Source organism: Anopheles moucheti, chromosome 2 (assembly GCF_943734755.1).
Source record: "Anopheles moucheti chromosome 2, idAnoMoucSN_F20_07, whole genome shotgun sequence".
Lineage (NCBI taxonomy): Eukaryota > Metazoa > Arthropoda > Insecta > Diptera > Culicidae > Anopheles > Anopheles moucheti.
In genome coordinates this window covers 57326203-57342276 of record NC_069140.1, presented here as the reverse complement: position 1 = coordinate 57342276, position 16074 = coordinate 57326203, and the positions used below count along the sequence as shown (strand labels likewise).

General features: G+C 45.6%; 3 protein-coding genes across 3 annotated transcripts; all 3 read left to right on the top strand.

The window, feature by feature from the left end:
- Positions 1-1820: 1820 nt before the first annotated feature.
- On the top strand, positions 1821-5138 carry LOC128310497 (membrane alanyl aminopeptidase-like). The gene is made up of 6 exons (XM_053047151.1): positions 1821-2503; positions 2588-3920; positions 3991-4181; positions 4255-4420; positions 4492-4631; positions 4706-5138. Exons 1-6 carry the CDS (start codon positions 1821-1823, stop codon positions 5004-5006), a joined length of 2814 nt encoding a protein of 937 aa, XP_052903111.1. The 3' UTR covers positions 5007-5138.
- Positions 5139-6579: 1441 nt separating this feature from the next.
- On the top strand, positions 6580-9789 carry LOC128299814 (membrane alanyl aminopeptidase-like). Its single transcript, XM_053035916.1, has 6 exons — positions 6580-7256; positions 7336-8668; positions 8735-8925; positions 8998-9163; positions 9236-9375; positions 9456-9789. The coding sequence occupies exons 1-6, from the start codon at positions 6580-6582 to the stop codon at positions 9757-9759; spliced, it is 2811 nt and encodes a 936-aa protein (XP_052891876.1). The 3' UTR covers positions 9760-9789.
- Positions 9790-12618: 2829 nt separating this feature from the next.
- On the top strand, positions 12619-13658 carry LOC128310487 (uncharacterized protein K02A2.6-like). Its single transcript, XM_053047139.1, has 2 exons — positions 12619-13285; positions 13546-13658. The coding sequence occupies exons 1-2, from the start codon at positions 12619-12621 to the stop codon at positions 13656-13658; spliced, it is 780 nt and encodes a 259-aa protein (XP_052903099.1).
- The last annotated feature ends 2416 nt before the right edge of the window (positions 13659-16074 follow it).

The window sequence follows — 16074 nt, the reverse complement described above, 5'->3', positions numbered from 1 at the left end:
AGCGCATTAGCCGTGTCCGTTGTCGAACGATTATTTTGAACTCACAACACCTCATAATATTCAGCTATTCATCACACAGACTGCCGTAAATGTCATAATCTGTGCGGTTAAATATCAGACAGTCAATCGTGGGCCACGTGAACGATGCCTCCATGCATCCTGCCAGTCAGCTCACCGTCCTATTAAATATGAACTGTCGAACGCCGCCGGCAGTTACGATATTTACTGCAGCTAATTACCATTTAGTGTTTAACCATACTATGACACTCGCGGCAATAACTTCCCAGTGCCGGAGATGGGTGCCTTAGCTTAACGTTTAGCCTGTATCATGCGCTGAGATAAGCGCAGCACACTTTCGCAGCGACATTCGAAAAGCTACGAACAAGTTCCGTAAGTTGAAGCATCTCCAGTTGTGACCGATCATGTGTCCAAGACACACAAGTTGTTAGTGTTTCGAATATTGAAGCTTTTATACATCAATTGATCCTACTTCACAATTTTTGAGTATACAGTTCTGCCACCAAAGTACCACATTTTCACTTGTCAACACTATTTAAATCAACGATATTGATGTAGAAAGGTAGGGATGGTGTTATGTACAGCGATTTCGTTTTGTAACGAGCTATAACGGATTTTAAACAGCATTTTCATTATATTTGTGCCAAAAATTTAGGTGATGGTATTATGTAAAAGTGGGATCATGCACGCGTTAAAAACGGTTATTAATGAATCATTTGGATGCGTCATTCACGAAATTGAGCAAGTCACTATCATACCATTTAAATCAATTTTGTTTGGGGAATTCACAAGTGTGTTTGATGCACAAATCATCAATCAACCCAATACTCAAATGATTGACTTTACAAGGTGCTTGCGTGTGAACGATGCTGAACAAGTGCCTTTTATCACTTACGTAGGAGATTTTGTTAAATCCTTTCGCACCCATCAATATTATCTACAACTGATGCTACCAAGCGATACAAATAAGCAATGCTAATGACTGTGTTCAACTGATAAGACTTACCTACTATCTTCTCTAGGCAGTACCATCCAGAACAGTTCGGTTTTGGAGTCTTTAAAAAATCATTATTGGTGACATTTTTAACTCTTCTAGCGTAATAATACAATAATTTGGTCTAGTTTCACAAACAGGTGAATCACAATCTGCAACCGTTTACTGATAAGAGATAAAATTCGATACTCATTTTTACACGCCTAACTGCTACATAAATGATAAAAATAAACAAACCAACAGCACGATATATGAACCGATAGCACCAATGGTGTTGTATACATTGAAATGATAAAAGAATAGGATGTGCATACGTTGTGGGCAGGGCTTCTATTCACTCGAACCATCGACGGTTGTAGACATTTCGGAGCAGGAGAAATAAGCACTTTAATACATTTATAGCGCTGATAAAGACAAACTGCACTGAAGATCCGTTCTTCACATTCTTGCCATTGCTGCGTGTCCTCCTGTAGTCAGTACTTGTGGTATAGAAAGCTCTATAAATATTGACACATTTGCCAAAGAACCTCCAGTGAAACAACGGCTGGGTTTCAGCGAGTCACCAAATGTGGACAGGTAGTGTGTGTTGGCAAACTGACAGGTAACGATGTGATTTGAGTGCAGTGAAAAAAGATGTTTTGCATAATAATTTTTAGACTTGTTTCCTTAAATATGTTTTAAACAATTCAAACATCAACTTTCCTGTTACAAATCCTCCCTTAAAATTTATGACGTGAAATTTCGAAATAGTATTGAACACAATACAACTTCCATTTGTCGTATCAGGTTCGTGAAAAATTGTACCAAAATGCACGTGCGTATGGAAGCCGCCATCTTGGCGGTTAGCCTAGTGAGCTTTCTCAGCCTTAACGTCTCCTGTACACCATTGCACGCGAAACTGTTCGCTGAAGTTGAGGTTGAACCACGCGTCCAGCTGGAGCACTACCGGCTAAACGATGACGTGCTGCCGTCTCACTACGATATCGAAATTAAGCCGTACTTCGAAGCCGAACTCGAAAAGGAAGCATTTACGTTCGATGGTAGCACCGCCATCACTGTTACCGCGTCGAAAGAAAACGTTACGCAGATTAAATTGCATAAGGCAAACATGAACGTTACGTCCTGGAGCGTGATGCGCAAAAGCAACAGTAGGTTGGTGCGTAGTGAAAACGAAACGTACGACGAGGAAACGCAAATTCTTACGCTACATCTCAACGAAACATTGCTGAAAAATGTCGAGTATCTCATGGTGTTTAACTACGTTGGCGTGATGGAAGAGAATATGCGAGGATTCTACCGAAGTTACTTCTACGAGAATGGCACGAAAGTGTGGCTTGGATCGACCCAGTTTGAGCAAACAGAAGCACGCCGTGCGTTTCCGTGCTTTGATGAGCCCAAGTTCAAGGCGACATTTCAGCTGAAGCTGAGCTACAAACCTCTCCAATACCAAATATTCTCCAACACGCGTATCACTAAGAGTGATGTCATTGGGTAAGCAACAATAGCTGATGGGATGTCTGCTTTATTGCCTGTTCAATTTTATTTTGTATTTTTAATAACGCTGTACTCTTTTAGCAACAATCGCACATTGGCAACGTTCGGCATCACACCGAAGATGTCCACGTATTTGCTTGCGTTCATCGTTGCACCGTACAGTACGAGCGGCGAGGGTATTGTGCAAGTCCTATCACGTCCAGAAGCCACCAACCAGACAGCGTACAGTATTGACGAGGGTCTGCGGCTTCTGCAAGCACTGGGCGATTGGCTGCAGTATCCGTTCAACAATGTGACGGAAATTCAGCGCATGTATATGGCGGCGGTGCCCGATTTTGCCGCAGGAGCAATGGAAAACTGGGGTTTAATCACCTACCGCGAGTCCAGCTTGCTGTACGTGCCGGAGGACGCTACTAGTCTGCAGCAGCAACGCATCGCGACGATCATCTCGCACGAGCTGGCTCACCAGTGGTTTGGAAATTTGGTCACCTGCGAATGGTGGGATGTCACATGGCTAAATGAAGGGTTTGCTACCTACTTCGAGTATTTCGGTACGGCCCTCGTTGAACCGACCTGGGAGTTAGAACAACAGTTTGTGGTCGAGAAGCTACACACTGCGATGCAAACGGACGGTGCCTTGTCGACCCATCCAATGACCCATCCAGTCTACACACCGGCCCAGGCAGCCGCCATATTCGATGCCATTTCCTATAACAAGGGTGGAGTTGTGTTGCGAATGTTGGAACACCACATGACGAAAGAGGTATTCAAGAACGCTATTGTCGAGTACGTGCAAGATCGGCAATTCAGTGCGTCCCGTCCGGAGCATCTTTTTGCTGTGCTAGATAAACACGATACCAGCGCAAGTGCGTGCATGAAAAAATGGACAACGCAGCCAGGATTCCCACTGGTGTCCGTGGCGACCAATGCAAATGGATTTACCATCACCCAGCAACGGTTCCTTACCAATCGCACCAGTCAGGAAGATGCACTGCTCTGGCCAGTACCGATTACGTTTGCCACCAATGGGGATGATTTCGCAAACACTAAACCAACGGTTGTTACTGCCGAGTCGTACAACATTCATATGAGCAATGCTTCCGACGTGAAATACTTCATTCTCAACAACCAGCAGGTGGGATACTATCGCGTACATTACGCGGACGAATTGTGGGATAAGATCAGTACGGCCCTTCGCACCAGAGGCTTCGAGGGCATCCATGTGCTAAACCGCGCACAGATTGTGGACGATTTGTTCAATCTGGCCAAAGCGGACGTGATGGGCTATCGCCAAGCGTTGGATATATTGGAGTACCTCAAAGAGGAAACCGAGTACGCACCATGGCTAGCCGCTGCCAACGGATTGGCCTCGCTGTCGCTAAGGATTCACCCAGAGGATGAGACACTATTTGCGGTAAGTGTTTAATGCGCACGATTCGCGCATGGTTAACACGTGCGCTTAACGATGATGGTCTCAATTACAGCAACACGTTAGGGACATGTTTGCCAAGGTCTACGAGTATGTCCAATTTCAAGCACCTCCGCACTTGGAGCGTCGACTGCACACTTACTTGCGCCGCCTGGTACTCGACTGGACCTGTCGCTACGGGCACGATGGCTGTAGCAAGAGTGCTTTGCAGGAATTTGAATCATTCCGTGCGAATTCCAGTGCAAAGTAAGTGTTGTTGATAGTAGACGGTAATTCCATGAAAAACTCCTAGCCAGTGTGTTTTTTTTTTCCTTTAAAGAGTTCATCCCGACCTTCGCCAGGTAGTGTATTGTGAAGGGGTACGCAAAGGATCGCACGAGCAGTTTGATTTCCTATTAAATCTGTACCTCACGACAAACGTGGCTACGGAGCAACAACTCACGCTGCAGGGAATGAGTTGTGCAACGGAGAAAGCAGTCATTTATGTAAGAGAATTCCCAACCGCCTCAGATTGTATGCTAACCGTGTTAATAACGACTTTATTTTATTTGGACAGAAATATATGAACTTCACAAGCTCGCCAGATGTTCGTAGACAGGATAAGGGAACCGCGTTATCACTGCTGCTAAGCAATCAGAACGCACTGGAATCGGCTGCATCCTACCTAGTAGAAAACAGTGCCCACTGGGCTGAAGCGTAAGTAGACGGAGACTAATGTAGTGGCGCTCGCGAAGTATCTTAGTACAATGCTCAATTTCCCCTCTTTGCAGTCATGGAGGCTATCACCAGGTTGCGACGGCCCTCGGTGGTATCCTTACACGAGTGAAAGATGTGACTGTGCGGGAAGCTATTGCACAATTCGCCGAAGCTAGTAAAGATGTGTTGGGAGCGGATGCGTATGAACTCATCCGTAAGGGGCTGGAGGAATATGACAACAATCAACAGTTTACCATGAATCACCGGGATGAGATACGTGGATTCCTTTCTCTCAAAGCTGACAGCGGTTCGCCACGGACCGTTATCTTTAACGTTGTTGTAGCGTTGTGCTTGGCATTGTTAGCGGTATGGTAGGTTGAGAACGAAATCAGTAATGTTTAATGGTTGTACATCGATAAGCATTTATTGCTTCCTTTTTTGCTTCTCCCGTTATCTATGATTAACAATGTAATAGTCATTCAAGCATCCATTCAAAATAATTGTCTTTTTACGCTCAGAAAATAAAAAGCATCAGCCTTTCCATCAGAATACCAGGCGCCTCCTTAATCAAAATTGTATGCTTAAAACACCATGCGGCTCCTTCTACAGCGCGACGTAGTGCAATGAATTAAGCTTAAATTGCCCTGCATTATCACGATCTTTCGTTTCCGTACCGTTCTTCTCTTTCACTCAACTCACTGAAACCAATCAGTGAAGTTGTAAGAAGTCAATCATAGCAAATAGCAGACGATCGGCAATGTATGTACCTGCGCTATGCCATCAATTGAGAAACTGATATAAAGGCAAACCCTGCATTTTTTGGACCTCGATCACAGAGACCGTGAGCACAAGACTTTAACACCTAGCGCATTTCCATCGAACTGAAGAGGTATGTTGGGTAGCTTTACTGTTTTATTGTGGTGAACCGCCGCAACCGCGTTGTTTCGCTGATGACAACAGGTATCGATGCCTCACTATCATATAATGCTGATAAAGCCTGTCATCTTGATTCGATTTTCTACCTTTTATGATTTCGTTTTTTTTTCCTATTGACGATTCGCACATGTTCGGGACGGTTTCAGGGGACTTTTCTTTCTATATAAATTGTAACCGATCTGTGTTCTGTTCAGTTGCTGCGGAGCATTTGAAGCAACCATTTCAGGTAATAGACATGGAGGGGGAAAGGTAAAAATGTGCCATAAAGCATGTAATGTTAAGCATACGGAGGATTAGTGTGCAATTATACCGTCATAGTCAATGTGTCGTGCATATCAGTATATCTTGCCAGTGTGTAACAAAGCCAGATCATACGAAAATGTGAAAAATAATAGTGAAATTATTGTGTTACTGTATTTTTGGTGGTTTTGATTGGATTAATACAGTGATACAAGTTGTGTCATATGATCATTAATCATGTGAGATGAAAAAATGTTATGAGTAATGCAAGTTTTTTGCTGGCCGTAGCACCTTGCTGTTTGGATCATTGAAGCCTAATCTGAATGATCTTGTGTAATACTGAGCGTATTTAAGTCTGAGAAAGTCAATAATTAAATTCTAAATTCGTATTTTATTCGCATCTTATTACACTATTTCAGTGGTTTAAAGTTGTATAACACTAAAATGTCTAAAACACCACCACCATCCAGAAACAGTCAGGTCACAAAAGCTCTTAAAAAGACATTTGGCCAAATAGAAGCATAAATAATGTTTATATTTTGTCTATTTAGTTTAGCAGAATGATTCATGCGGTTGACATACTTGGCATGTGATAAGATATTTAAAATGTTCTACTATCGGCCGTATTATCTCCAAAGCATTTCGAACTGAAACCATTCTAGCACGTAGTTATCAATCGGCTGTCTTTATTGCCGCATTCATAGAGATTAATGTATCATCGTAAATTGTAAAACAACGTGCTCTTATCTGTATGATGATGTATCGTTACAGAATGACATTGGCGGAAAAACTAGCACTGGTGGCAATTGTCACCTATGCGTGCGTTGTGGTATCAGCGGCTAGTCCACTAGAACCGGAACGGTACCTTTTGGTTGAGGCCGAGCCACGCGCCCAGCAGGAAGACTTTCGGTTGAATGATGACGTGTGGCCTTCACACTATGAGGTCGAGATTAAACCATACCTGGAACCGGAAGGAAATAAGGCACAGTTCACGTTTGATGGTAGTGCTAAGATAACGGTGACCACGCAGAAACAGAATGTGATGCAAATCAAGCTGCACAAGGCAAGGATGGAGATCAGTGCCTGGAGCATTACCCGCAAGTCGGATAACACCGTCATACCGAGACAGCAGGAAATGTATGATCCGGAGACGGAAATTTTGACGCTTCCACTGACCACGGCCCTTCAGGCCAACGTGGAATATGAGCTGTCGTTTACATACGTCGGAAACATGGATGACGATATGCATGGATTCTACCGGAGCTATTATTGGTCAAACGGTGAGAAGGTGTGGATGGGATCAACACAGTTCCAGCAGACGCATGCACGCCGAGCCTTTCCATGCTTCGATGAGCCTAAATTTAAGGCCACTTACCTGCTAAAGATCAACCACAAAACGCAGTTCAATGTGTACTCCAATACGCCGATCGCAAGCACTACGACTCCTGAGTATGTTATGCAGAATGCCATTGTACTATTTAGTGCAATTGAGATTAAATGTTTTTCCTTTACGTTCTCTCACCTACAGGGTTGGTCGCAGCTTAACAACGTTCGGTGTTACTCCGACTATGTCGTCGTATCTGGTGGCTTTCATTGTGGCTCCGTATGATGTGAACGAACGCAGTGGTTTGGGCATTCTTGCTCGACCACAAGCCAGGAACCAGACAGATTACAGCTTGAATGTGGGAATCGATCTACTGAAAGCGCTTGGAGACTGGATTGACTACCCTTACAGCAATGTTCCCGCAATGACGCGCATGTACATGGCTGCTGTGCCAGATTTTTCGGCCGGTGCCATGGAAAACTGGGGACTGCTTACGTATCGCGAAACGAATATTCTCTATCGTTCGGATGATTCGACCAGCCTGCAGCAGCAGCGCATTGCAGCCGTTATTGCGCACGAGATGGCCCACCAGTGGTTCGGAGATCTGGTTACTTGCGAATGGTGGGATGTAACTTGGCTGAACGAGGGCTTCGCTCGCTACTATCAATTCTATGGTACAGCACTCGTCGAGACGGCTTGGGATCTAAACGATCAGTTCGTGGTAGAGCAGCTTCAGGGTGTGATGCAGATGGACAGCTTGACGTCCACCCATCCAATGACGCATCCCGTGTACACCCAATCTCAGGCCAGCGCTATCTTTGACAACATTTCCTACAACAAGGGAGCGGTCACACTGCGTATGATGGAGCACTACCTCGGTACGGAAAAGTTCCAGACCGCTCTGAGAGCGTACATCAAGGATCGGGCATTTAAAACCGCACGACCATCAGACCTATTCAACGTTCTGGATCGCTACGATTCCAGTGCCAGCGCATTCATGGAGCCATGGACGGTGCAGTCCGGTTATCCACTGGTAACCGTCACCAGCCACGAGGGTGGTTTTACTCTCACCCAGAAACGCTTCCTCGTCAACGAACCGAATCACTCAGATCAGACCACCTGGCCTCTGCCAATTACCTACGCTACTGACGCGAATGGATTTTCAAACACGACACCCGCTATTCACACCGGAAGGACGATGGAGGTTCAAATGGCGGGTGCCTCCGACGTTAAATACTTCATTCTCAACAACCAGCAAGTAGGGTATTATCGCGTAAACTACGATGCCATCCTGTGGGGCAAGATTACTAAGGCGCTCCACAGCGAAGGATTCGGCGGAATTCACGTGCTCAACCGTGCACAGATTGTTGACGATCTCTTCAATTTGGCACGTGGAGATGTAGTACCCTACGGAACAGCGTTGGAGATTTTGGAGTACCTGAAGGATGAAACCGACTATGCACCATGGTTGGCGGCAGTCAATGGTCTCACCACTCTGGCTCGTAGAATACACGCTGAAGACGAAAAACTGTTCGCGGTAAGACAGTATTGTACGCATATTTATATACACATATCAAGTGGCCATCTTTCTGTTTCGCTCTAGGCACACATCTTGGACATCTTTTCCAAGGCATACGACACCGTCAAATTCCAAGCGCCAAGCGTATCCGAACGTCGGGTGTTTACGTACATGCGTCAGAATGTGCTTCAATGGACTTGCAATTACGGTCATGATGAGTGCAGCAAAGCAGCGGTAGCCGAGTTCGATAGATACCACAAAAACCCGACCGTGAAGTATGATATCAGATTATCGGATAAACCTGGCCAGCCACGTTGATAATGCCCATACATTTTTTTTGTCGACAGAGTTCACCCTGACTTGCGCCAGGTTGTATATTGTGAGGGAATTCGTAAAGGTTCTATGGAGCACTTTGAATTCTTGTGGAACCAGTATTTGACAACAAACATGGCAACAGAGCAGATTCTTATTCTGCAAGGATTGGGTTGCGCTTCAACGAGTGAACTGATTAATGTAAGTATATGTACAATAGAAACCGATCAGAACAATTGACAAAATTGTATCGCGGCTTCAACACTCTTGCAGATTATGTTGGATGCCATCGCATCACCGCACATTCGGTCGCAAGATAAAAGCAACGCCTTTACGTACGTCATCAATAATCCATATACGCTACCGCACGTTTCGCGCTACCTTCAACAACACCACGCCATTTGGGCTACAGCGTAAGTACAACTTTCAGAGAGTAGGCATGCTTTCAGGTATTTGATTATCACTACTTTGTTCGTTTCTCTGTTTCAAACAGCCATGGCAGTTACATGAATGTTGCTTCTGCTTTTAACAATATTCTCTCCCGACTGAAGAGCGACAGTGAGCGGGATATGATTAGTAGCTTCATCGAGACGAACCGGAACACACTAGGCCAGGCTGCCTATGATTCGATCAAGAATGGATTGGAGGATTACGAAAGTAATAAGCAATTTACCATGAGAAACCGTGGAGAAATCAGTGAGTTCCTGGACAAGAAAATCAATGGAGGTGCAGCCACCATGCTTGCCAATTTGACGATGATTGTTGGACTGTTGATGCTGGTTCTGGCCCGATGGTGATTTGCTCACAGTTGCTTTGATGTCATGTTGAAGCGGTGCGATCATATGATCGATGCTAAAAAATATATTTGAATGTTTGTTTGAATTATTGTGGAAGTATTTACTTGCTTTCTTACTTACTTACTTACTTACTTACTGTTAACAAATGTAAACAGTCCAATGGAGATTGCAGTATTTCTCAAGAGAGGGCGCTGCCGTCGACTCGCAGATCCGACGATAAAGAGAAATATAAATGATTTTTTAACCCTTCTTAAAATGAAGTGTTAATACAACTTGAGTGTAAATTACTTTAATTTTTATATTCGAAAAGAGCCTGTTGCAATACTTACTGCTGTATTTTGAACACAATACAATTTATTACTATCGGAATAAAAACAACACAAGATGCAATACGAATTAAAATAACTTAATAACTTACGGACAGAGATCCGTTCTGTTGTGATCCAACCTGGCCGAGCTGATTAGACCAGTTGCTCGCCGTTGACAGTCAAGCTGTCAACGTGTCGATGTATAGGTGAAGGATCAGCTCGGCAGGTCAATGGGCCCTACACCGAAAAAGGGAATGGCGCAAATCCGCTTGGTGCGATCGGTCGGTGTGCGCGCGCGAGTCTAATTTTATAAGTTATATTAAATATATGTAGTAACGTGTACCTTGTGTTATTGGAATGTTACTAGTAACGTAATATCACGACTGAAACATAAAAGTGGCGACGAGGGAAACCTGAACTTTTTCTGTTTGTGACACAATTTAACTGCGTGTGTGTGCTTGTGGCAAACATTTTAATTTTGTAATAGTTTCGTGCATTGTGAAAAATTCCGCGGCCACCGACCAAAAAGCGTAAGATGAGCACCAACGAGAACGGTGCATCAGACGCGAGCGAGGAGGAAACACGTCGATCTTCACTGATCCGTTCCAGCGCTTTTGGCCCCTCTCATCTCTTCGCTCCTCCGCCAACGCAGAGCGTACCGTCAGCGCCATCGCAGCATCCCGGGACGCCGTCATTTCCACAAGCGGGATCAGCACCGAATCCCGAAACTGCTGCGCTTTACCAAATGTTGCAGTTAATGCAACAACAAATGACCCAGCAGCAGCAAATGATGGCACAAATGATGCAAATGCACACGACACAGCGTAACCCGGAATCCCAGCATCAGCAGCAGCCGCTTAGCCCGCAGCAGCCCGAGCTCATCATGGAAGCCTTGGCGCGCAGCTTAATAGAGTTTCGGTACGAGGCCGAATCCAACGTAACGTTTGAAGCATGGTATGCCCGTTACGAGGATTTATTTAAGGAGGACGCCTCCCGACTCGACGATGCGGCTAAAGTTCGCCTGCTACTAAGGAAGCTAGGAACGATGGAACACTCTCGCTATTCCAATTACATCCTGCCCCGTCTTCCGCGCGACGTATCTTTCGAGGAAACAGTGTGTATCCTGAAGTCGCTGTTTGGATCCGCTGAATCCATCGTTAGCAAGCGTTACCAGTGTATGCAGCTAGCAAAAACGCGCTCGGAGGATATTCTAGCGTTCATTTGCCGCGTGAACCGTTCATGCGTCGATTTTCAGTTTTCATCGATGAACGAGGACCAGTTCAAGTGCTTGATATTAGTATGTGGGCTGAAGGATGAAACTGATGCAGAAATCCGCACAAGGCTTCTCGCGCGAGTGGAAGAGAGAAATGATGTCACGCTAGACGAACTAGCAGCCGAGTGTCGGCGTATAAAACATTTAAAAGGGGACAGCGTAATGATTGGTGCAAAATCAAGTGACCAAGTTCTGGCCGTTCATAGAGGATCTATGCAAACGAAGCCTTCACACCATCACAGAGCCACTGTGCAACAGCGAAAGCCTCCGCAACGAAAACCGAACGAACCAACGGTGTCGGGTAAACCATCTCGGCCGTGTTGGTTATGCGGTGACCTTCATTGGGTGAGAGACTGCACCTACGTTTCTCACAAGTGCAAAGAGTGCGGTAAATTCGGTCATCGCGACGGTTACTGCGGCGCGTCGAGGCGCAGTAGGAGACACGGAGCCTTTAGAAAGCGCAATCCGGTTGCCACACGTGTCGTGATGGTAAACGTGTGCAGAGTGAACGAACGGCGAAAGTTCATTTCGATAAGGATTTTCGGGAGAGACGTGCGGTTACAGCTAGATACGGCATCTGACATAACCGTAATTAGTCGTGCGTTATGGCAGTGTTTGGGTCAGCCGCCGTTAAACGCCGCAAGTGTCTGCGCAAAGACCGCATCTGGTGATGCACTACAGCTCGATGGGGAATTCGAAGCGGAAATCACGCTCGCTGGCAAAAGAATGAACGCTACAGTCCGGGTTGCTCCAGCCGACGTGAAGCTGTTCGGCGCCGATCTGATCGAGCTTTTCGATCTCGGTTCCATACCCATGGACGCGTTCTGCAGCGTGATAGGGTCCGAACCCTTTGTGAAGAAGCCCGAAACCGAATACGTCATCGCCAGCCTCGAACTAGAAAACGACGTAAGATCTGTTGTGGTAAAAGCAATCGACTCATTCCCTCTTAATTTCAGAGACGTTGAACAACACACACAAACTGATCCCCTACTGCGGAAGGTGCACAAATACGTTCTCGAGGGCTGGCCACGCAATGAATCATTCGGAACAGCACTATCGGCATTTCACAACCGAAAGGACGCTCTCTCAACGGTAGGAAGCTGCATTCTTTTTAAAGAGAGAGTGGTCATCCCCGAAAAGCTGCGACTTCGATGCCTAGAACAACTCCACGCAGGGCATCCGGGAATCCAGCGTATGAAGGCGATAGCACGCAGCTACATTTATTGGCCTTCATTAGATGGGGATATAGCCGACCGCGTAGCCAGCTGTACACCCTGCATGGCAGCTGCTAAATCACCTCCCATCGCCGAGCCGCAGTCTTGGCCGAAACCGTCGAAGCCATGGGAGCGTGTACATATAGACTACGCCGGGCCAATAGAGGGTCACTACTTTCTTATCGTCGTTGACGCACTATCCAAGTGGCCCGAAATCGTTAAGACGTCAACCACAACCGCCATGGCTACCATTTCAATTCTGCGAAATATTTTTGCACGTTTCGGTATGCCACGGAAGCTAGTCAGCGATAACGGGGCTCAATTCACCAGTGAAGCATTCAGCGATTTTTGTATCCACAATGGCATCGAACATGTTACCACGGCACCGTTTCATCCGCAGTCTAACGGACAGGCCGAACGATTCGTGGATACCTTCAAGCGCGCCCTACGTAAAATTCGAACGGATAGCGTTCCGCTCGAGGAAGCTCAGGAAACCTTCCTCTTATCCTATCGCTCGACACCGCATCCTGGCCTTGATGGGCGTACGCCGGCTGACATCATGTTCGGTCGAAACATTAGAACGTCTTTGGAGTTGCTACGCCCACCGTCATCGTTACAAACCGAACCTGCCCATCCGCAAGCCAAAGAACCGTACAACGGAAGACAATTTCGGTTAGGAGATCCTGTATTCGCCAAAATGTTCCACCGAAATACCTGGAAATGGATCGCCGGTAAGGTCTCCAAACGAATCGGCGACGTGATGTACGAAATCACGACGCATAACCGGCAGACACATCGACGCCACGTGAACCAGCTTCGCAGGCGTGTATGTGATGGCTCGTATCTCGACAGCCATCCCAGTGATCAATTGCCGTCGGACCTTCTAGACGAGAGTCCGCGAAACGCGAATGCACCGGCAAACCAACGAAGGGCTTCAATTGATGAAGTGCCCTTACCGCATTCACCGGGTACATCGCAACCTCACCGCCAGAAGCCATCAATTCGCCTGGATCCATCAATCCGCTTAGATTCATCAATCCGTCAAAAGCCTACGTCCGCGGTTACCAGTCAACCAGCGGTTCATTCGCCACGCCGGTCTTCTAGGCTTAGAAGACTTCCGCGTAGGCTCGACGCGTATCGGCTCTATTAAAGAGGGGGAGATGTTGTGATCCAACCTGGCCGAGCTGATTAGACCAGTTGCTCGCCGTTGACAGTCAAGCTGTCAACGTGTCGATGTATAGGTGAAGGATCAGCTCGGCAGGTCAATGGGCCCTACACCGAAAAAGGGAATGGCGCAAATCCGCTTGGTGCGATCGGTCGGTGTGCGCGCGCGAGTCTAATTTTATAAGTTATATTAAATATATGTAGTAACGTGTACCTTGTGTTATTGGAATGTTACTAGTAACGTAATATCACGACTGAAACATAAAACGTTCAACGCCCGCTCGTTTGGTGCAAAAAATTCCGGGTCCCTTTCACGAGTGTGTCAACCGAACGCACACGTTACCAGGTGGTAGTCCCTGTCATCTGTGAGTGACGATGAAGTCTAGTATGCATTACGATGTGCTTCATCCCGGCTTCCATCCACTTCAGAGGACTTCGAGCTCGCAAAGATCGACATGGAGGCTAGTGAACTACTAGTGAATACGTGGCTTTTGGCATTTGGCTTACGTGTGATCGCATTCTCCTACCATCTTCTATCCTTCTATCCAAACATCACCTTTCCTTCTCGCTGGGTGATCTCTCCTGAAACCTATATCCACTTGTTCTGCGGTACAGTTTTACATAAACAGGATCTCGCACTTAGAATTCTCTGTGTTACGAACGCGAACAAAAATCTGGAGCTTACATAGGAGCATCCAGGCTAGGTTATCATAGTTAAGAAACCCGAAATAAGGAAAATACAATTGCTATATGGTCTCGAGTAAACAAATGCGTTGAAACGAATAAGGCGTAAATAAATAAGCAGATAGATAGATAAGCATCCCAGCAAGAGTGCCTTAGATACGAAACGCATATAAGGGAATAAACAATACGAGCCCACTCGAGTGGCCTAGAATGCAGAAGATGCATTACGAGCCAAGGTAAACAGGATAAGCCCAACAGGAAATAACAGGGAAAACAGGATCCACAGGGTCTTCTAAATTGTTACAAGAATAAGCTAAAACCTTATGGCCTTCAACAATGTCATAAAACAAACTTAAACCATACGGCCTTGTAACATAACGGATAATGACCAACGGACGGGTAAGGAAAATGATTCTCCTTTTAATCCTTCATTTAATTTTCACTTAAAAATCTCAAGACACATTGTTAGTATATAAGCAGGAAATTTTTTTTATAAACTTCACTTGCAACTTGTGGACGCTACAAGCTCCTTGTTCTTATTTTTTTTTTTCAGAAGAAAAGATTATTTGTCCGCCCCGTACAGTTCCAAGCGCCTTCACTCCAAGAATCGTTCAATTGAAAGCAAAGGTGCACCGTTAGGAACTAACCCTGTATATCCAGCGAAAAGCCTAACGGCCGAATGATGTTGATCTGAAACGCCAGCGAAACCTGAGCGAGAGTTTCAGGCTAGACCAATTACTCTTGGTCACTTCAAAAAGGAATCAAGAAATTAAGAAGTTACTTCGAAAGGAGCCAAGAGAAAATGATCGAAATATCGAAAATATCGGGGCTGCAAATCTACATGTACTCTTGGCCACGGTGCGCTTCCTTTCAGACCATGGTACTGGAAGACTATGTGCTGGTGTCTTAGTTGCTAGGCGCATGAATGACACAATTTGGCCAGCTCATCTACTTCCTTGTCTAAACCAGGCCAATAGACATAGCTGCGAACGATAGCCTTAATCCTTTCATTCACTCATGTCCGCGATGCAGCTGCTTCAAACACTGTTCCCTTTGCGATAATCGAATAACTACTCTTTCTCCAAAAGAAATAGCATCATCAAACGTCGATAACGAATCACGTCTTGACCGGAAATTCTTCAGCGTCCACCAATTTTGCATGTACTCACACACTTTATGCAGTCGATTATCCTTTGTTGTTTCACGTTCAACATCACATAACTTACTAACACTACTAACAATTGATCATCGTTCTTTATTTCTATACTCGCAATAACGACATCCTCTTCCGGTATATCATGTCTTGCAATTAATCGAGATAGTACATCGGCATGTTCAAACTTCGAAATCTCGTAAAAACCTTTCTACCTCGAAATCATATGAGAGTAATGTCGAAGCGTAGCGCTGTGGACGATTGACGATATACACAGGGATACCCTTCATGAACCCGAAGATTCGTAAAAGCGGCTGTTGATCGGTCTGTATCCCAAAATGTCTCCCGAACAGCATCCGATGAAACTTTGTGACTGCATAGACTACCGCTAGTCCTTCACGATCTGGCTGGCTATATCGTTGCTCGATTGCTGTTAGCGCTCTCGATGCATGCTGGATTACCTTTATCTTACCATTTGGCCATCTATGTGCTATTGTAGCACCAATTCCAACCGATTAT